This window comes from Alligator sinensis, unplaced genomic scaffold (assembly GCF_000455745.1).
Source record: "Alligator sinensis unplaced genomic scaffold, ASM45574v1 scaffold198_1, whole genome shotgun sequence".
Classification (NCBI taxonomy): domain Eukaryota; kingdom Metazoa; phylum Chordata; order Crocodylia; family Alligatoridae; genus Alligator; species Alligator sinensis.
In genome coordinates this window covers 1,150,854-1,154,080 of record NW_005841906.1, presented here as the reverse complement: position 1 = coordinate 1,154,080, position 3,227 = coordinate 1,150,854, and the positions used below count along the sequence as shown (strand labels likewise).

The window sequence follows — 3,227 nt, the reverse complement described above, 5'->3', positions numbered from 1 at the left end:
CTTTCCCCACATTCCCTTTCCCCCAGCACAGAAAGGTGAAATCAAATGGTTTTGAAACTAGGATGAATTCTTAGAAGGTTCTGCCTCCCAGCTTTGCATCTGATCCATTATGTCATGCTGTCACTGGATGCCACTAGGGCAGTCAAGTAGTATAATACATGTTAATAGAAAGGGCTGTGTACCATGCTGGGCTTTAATTGACATGCCACTCCTCTATTCATTCCTGTTCTTAGAGAGACAAGCCCCATTTATGGGAACTAGGAGGTGGGTGGTCTATTTGTAGGTCCTTTCCACATGGGTGCTAACAGCAGTTCTAAACCATTCCAAGCCAAATCAGTATCCAAGCTCCATTACACATCTCAATGCTTCCAAACAAAGCACAGGCAGTGACACTAACCAGTCTAACGATAATAAAAGCCACTAATCCTCTTCCTTTAGAGACATGGAAAGGTGGGTAAAAGTAAGGAGACCTTTGAACTCCATTATGTAAGCAAGTAACTCTGCCCAGCTCCTCAAATACTCACGTGTCCTGAACAAAGGCATGGATTTTGGCTAGGGCCTTGATCTGAACTTTACAGTGTCTGGAAGAGATAACAGGTTTCAATCAGAGAACAGGTTAGCAGCAACCCAAATTCAAAGAATGATGAAGCTGAAGACCCCTGGAGTAACTATGGGGTGACTGTGACCGATCCACGTCACAATTCAGTTTGCCATCATGGTGGTCAGAAGGGCACTGGGAAATAGAGGGCAGCATAGCCTTTGCATTCCCATCACTGTGGGTCAATACCTCTGGAATTTTTTACGGGTAAAAGCTCACCAGCCATTTTGATCTCATGCAGAATTTCTGCCCCTGCTGGATCAGTGTGTCCCCTACAAGGTCTCTCATAACTGAGCAACCTGAGTGAAAAGCTGTCTGTGACCACAGACAGCTGCAGGGTGAAGTGGGGCCTGCCTGACTTGCTGGAGCCAGGTTTCCTTCTAGCAGCATCTGCACTCACTTTTCATTTGACTGCATCATGTAGTCATAGAATTCTTGGTCGCCCTTAATCACATCCACAGGGACAACAAGATTCACATCCAGGTTGGAGTTGCGGAGCTGGTTGAGTTTGATGTTCACCATGAAGAGGTACTCCCGGACATCATCAATCCCCAGCTTTAACCCTTTGCATACTACATATCTGCAAAGCAAGCCAGAGAGTCCACTTGAAATCGGCTCATCTGCACTGCCAACTTTCCTCTTTGACCTCTCCCTACCTCAGCAGCCCTCTAGCTTCCCTGAGGCCAGGATTTACTTTGCCCGATGGTACTTCCATAACAGTTCAGAGCTGTTATATATCCACTCTCCTTTTCTACTCTGTGCAGCAGTTGGAAATCCCAACTCTTTACCAAAACTCACAGCGTTGACAAGCTCAACTCTCTCTAAGGCCATAAGCCAGCAGAGCCAATGCCAAGTAGTCAGTTTTAATTCTATTCTGGCTGCAGGTGCTGCTAACCTGTTACTAGCCCACCACTGTACTGTACGGCCTAGTATGAGAGTAGAAATGAAAGGCAGGGCTTCCTTGTATAGACTCATGCATTTCTCATGCTTTCATAGCACACACTAGCATCTGAGGGGCAACAAAATCAGCATGGCCCTTCAAAAGAACAGAACCTGGGACTGGGTCTCTAAAGATTTAGTTCCTAGTAGGGGCTCTGGCATAGATTCCCTGTCTTGCTCAGTTCAGGGCCTGCCTAAGACACCACAGAAATTAAGGAGGACAAGAAATATAGGGTACCAGATGAGGGTGGTGTGTGTGTGGAGGTGGAGGGAGGAAAAAGGGGAGAACTCCAAGTGCACCCAAGTGCAGGAAGGATGTTTGAGGATGGCAATAAGTACTCAATAGAGTAAGAGGGGTGAAGACATAGACAAGTTCTTCAAAAGCAGATATTCTTTTTGCTCTGTTGACAAAAAAACCTCCCTTGGCATGCCTTACAAGAGCTTGGATTTGCTCTTGTGGCCACTCCCATCCCACAAAAGCAGGATGGAATATGCTGCACACAGTAGGTGGCTGCTGCCCTCCTCCCAAGACCCTGCTGCATTTCAATGGTGCACCATGAATAGCTTGCAAAGCATTACAGAACCTGCAGCGATTGAACACACACCACAGAAATATGTGGCCAGATCCTTAGGCTACTTCATGTGAAACAGACCCCACTTTCCATTGAACTGCATTGTTCTCAAACTGGAAGCTGATAACACAGACAGAAGCAGGCCACGGGCTTTTGGTAAATACACGGTCATTCTCCAACTACTTAAATATTTCTTCCTCCCAGATGGTTGCTAGCTGGTTCTCAGAGTCAGATCTGCAGTTATACAAATCTATCTACCAGGTTTTAGAGGAAAGGGCTGCATTAATTCCTTGGCCTCAAGAATCGTACCTCTCTGAATTAGCAGGACGGCTTGTCACAGGTTTAAAGATACACACTCGCTCAAAGCAGCAGTACAGCAAATACACCAGCCCCACGGTGAACGGAGTAAACAGGTCAAATGTTTTGCAGACAAAGTGTCCTCCTGGAGCAGACAGAGGAAGCACATTGCAGCCAGCAGGCTACAAGGAGAGAAGGGAAATATCAAGTGTCCTTCCCCCCCACCCTGTAATGACCAAGAATGCTTAAGTACAGTTAAAAGGTATCCTAGCAAGATGGATCAACGATCCTGCAAAGAAACAATTACCAGCCAGATGGAGAGGATGTCACTCTAATGCTGTGGATAGATGTAACTTTAAATCATTTTGGAAAGGAAATATACATCAGCTATCTCAGCTTAACTGTTATGTCTGTCCACTCATACTGGTATAGGAGTTAAGCTGGTATCACTTTAAACCTGTTTTGCTCAGGTTTAAAGGTATAATGATTTAGTTTCACTTATGTCAGTATAGGAAGAGACAGATGTAACAATTATATCAAGTAGCTTTAAACCAATATAATTTAATACCAGCATAATGATTATCTTTGCTTACACCAAATCAAACTGCTTGTTTCCTCTGCAGCACTCCCCAGACCTCCCACACAAAGACTTCTGGCCTGGCAGCTACACAAGCCTTAAAGAGCTCAGATCCGACCCAGGGAGCCTTATACTGGGAAAAACCAACTGGATATGAAATAGCAATCTAGTTCACTGAAAAATAGTTCCCCATCTTCGGCAGAGGGCTGTCTCTATCCTTTGCCGAAGATGAGGTTCCAGCTAC

At 45.3% G+C, this 3,227-nt stretch overlaps 1 protein-coding gene across 4 annotated transcripts in view; it reads right to left on the bottom strand.

Moving 5' to 3' along the window:
- CMTR1 (cap methyltransferase 1) overlaps positions 1-3,227 on the bottom strand; it is a 38,016-nt gene that overhangs the window by 13,727 nt on the left and 21,062 nt on the right. For all 4 annotated transcript variants that reach the window (XR_003092823.1, XM_006018572.1, XM_006018573.2 and 1 more), the window contains 3 exons: positions 2,419-2,551; positions 999-1,178; positions 525-581 (listed from right to left, as the gene is read on the bottom strand). Coding sequence is in view for 3 of the 4 variants with exons in the window: in XM_006018572.1 (XP_006018634.1) it covers positions 525-581; positions 999-1,178; positions 2,419-2,551 (370 nt within the window). In the remaining variant the exon portion in view is untranslated. The remainder of the gene's footprint in view (positions 1-524; positions 582-998; positions 1,179-2,418; positions 2,552-3,227) is intronic.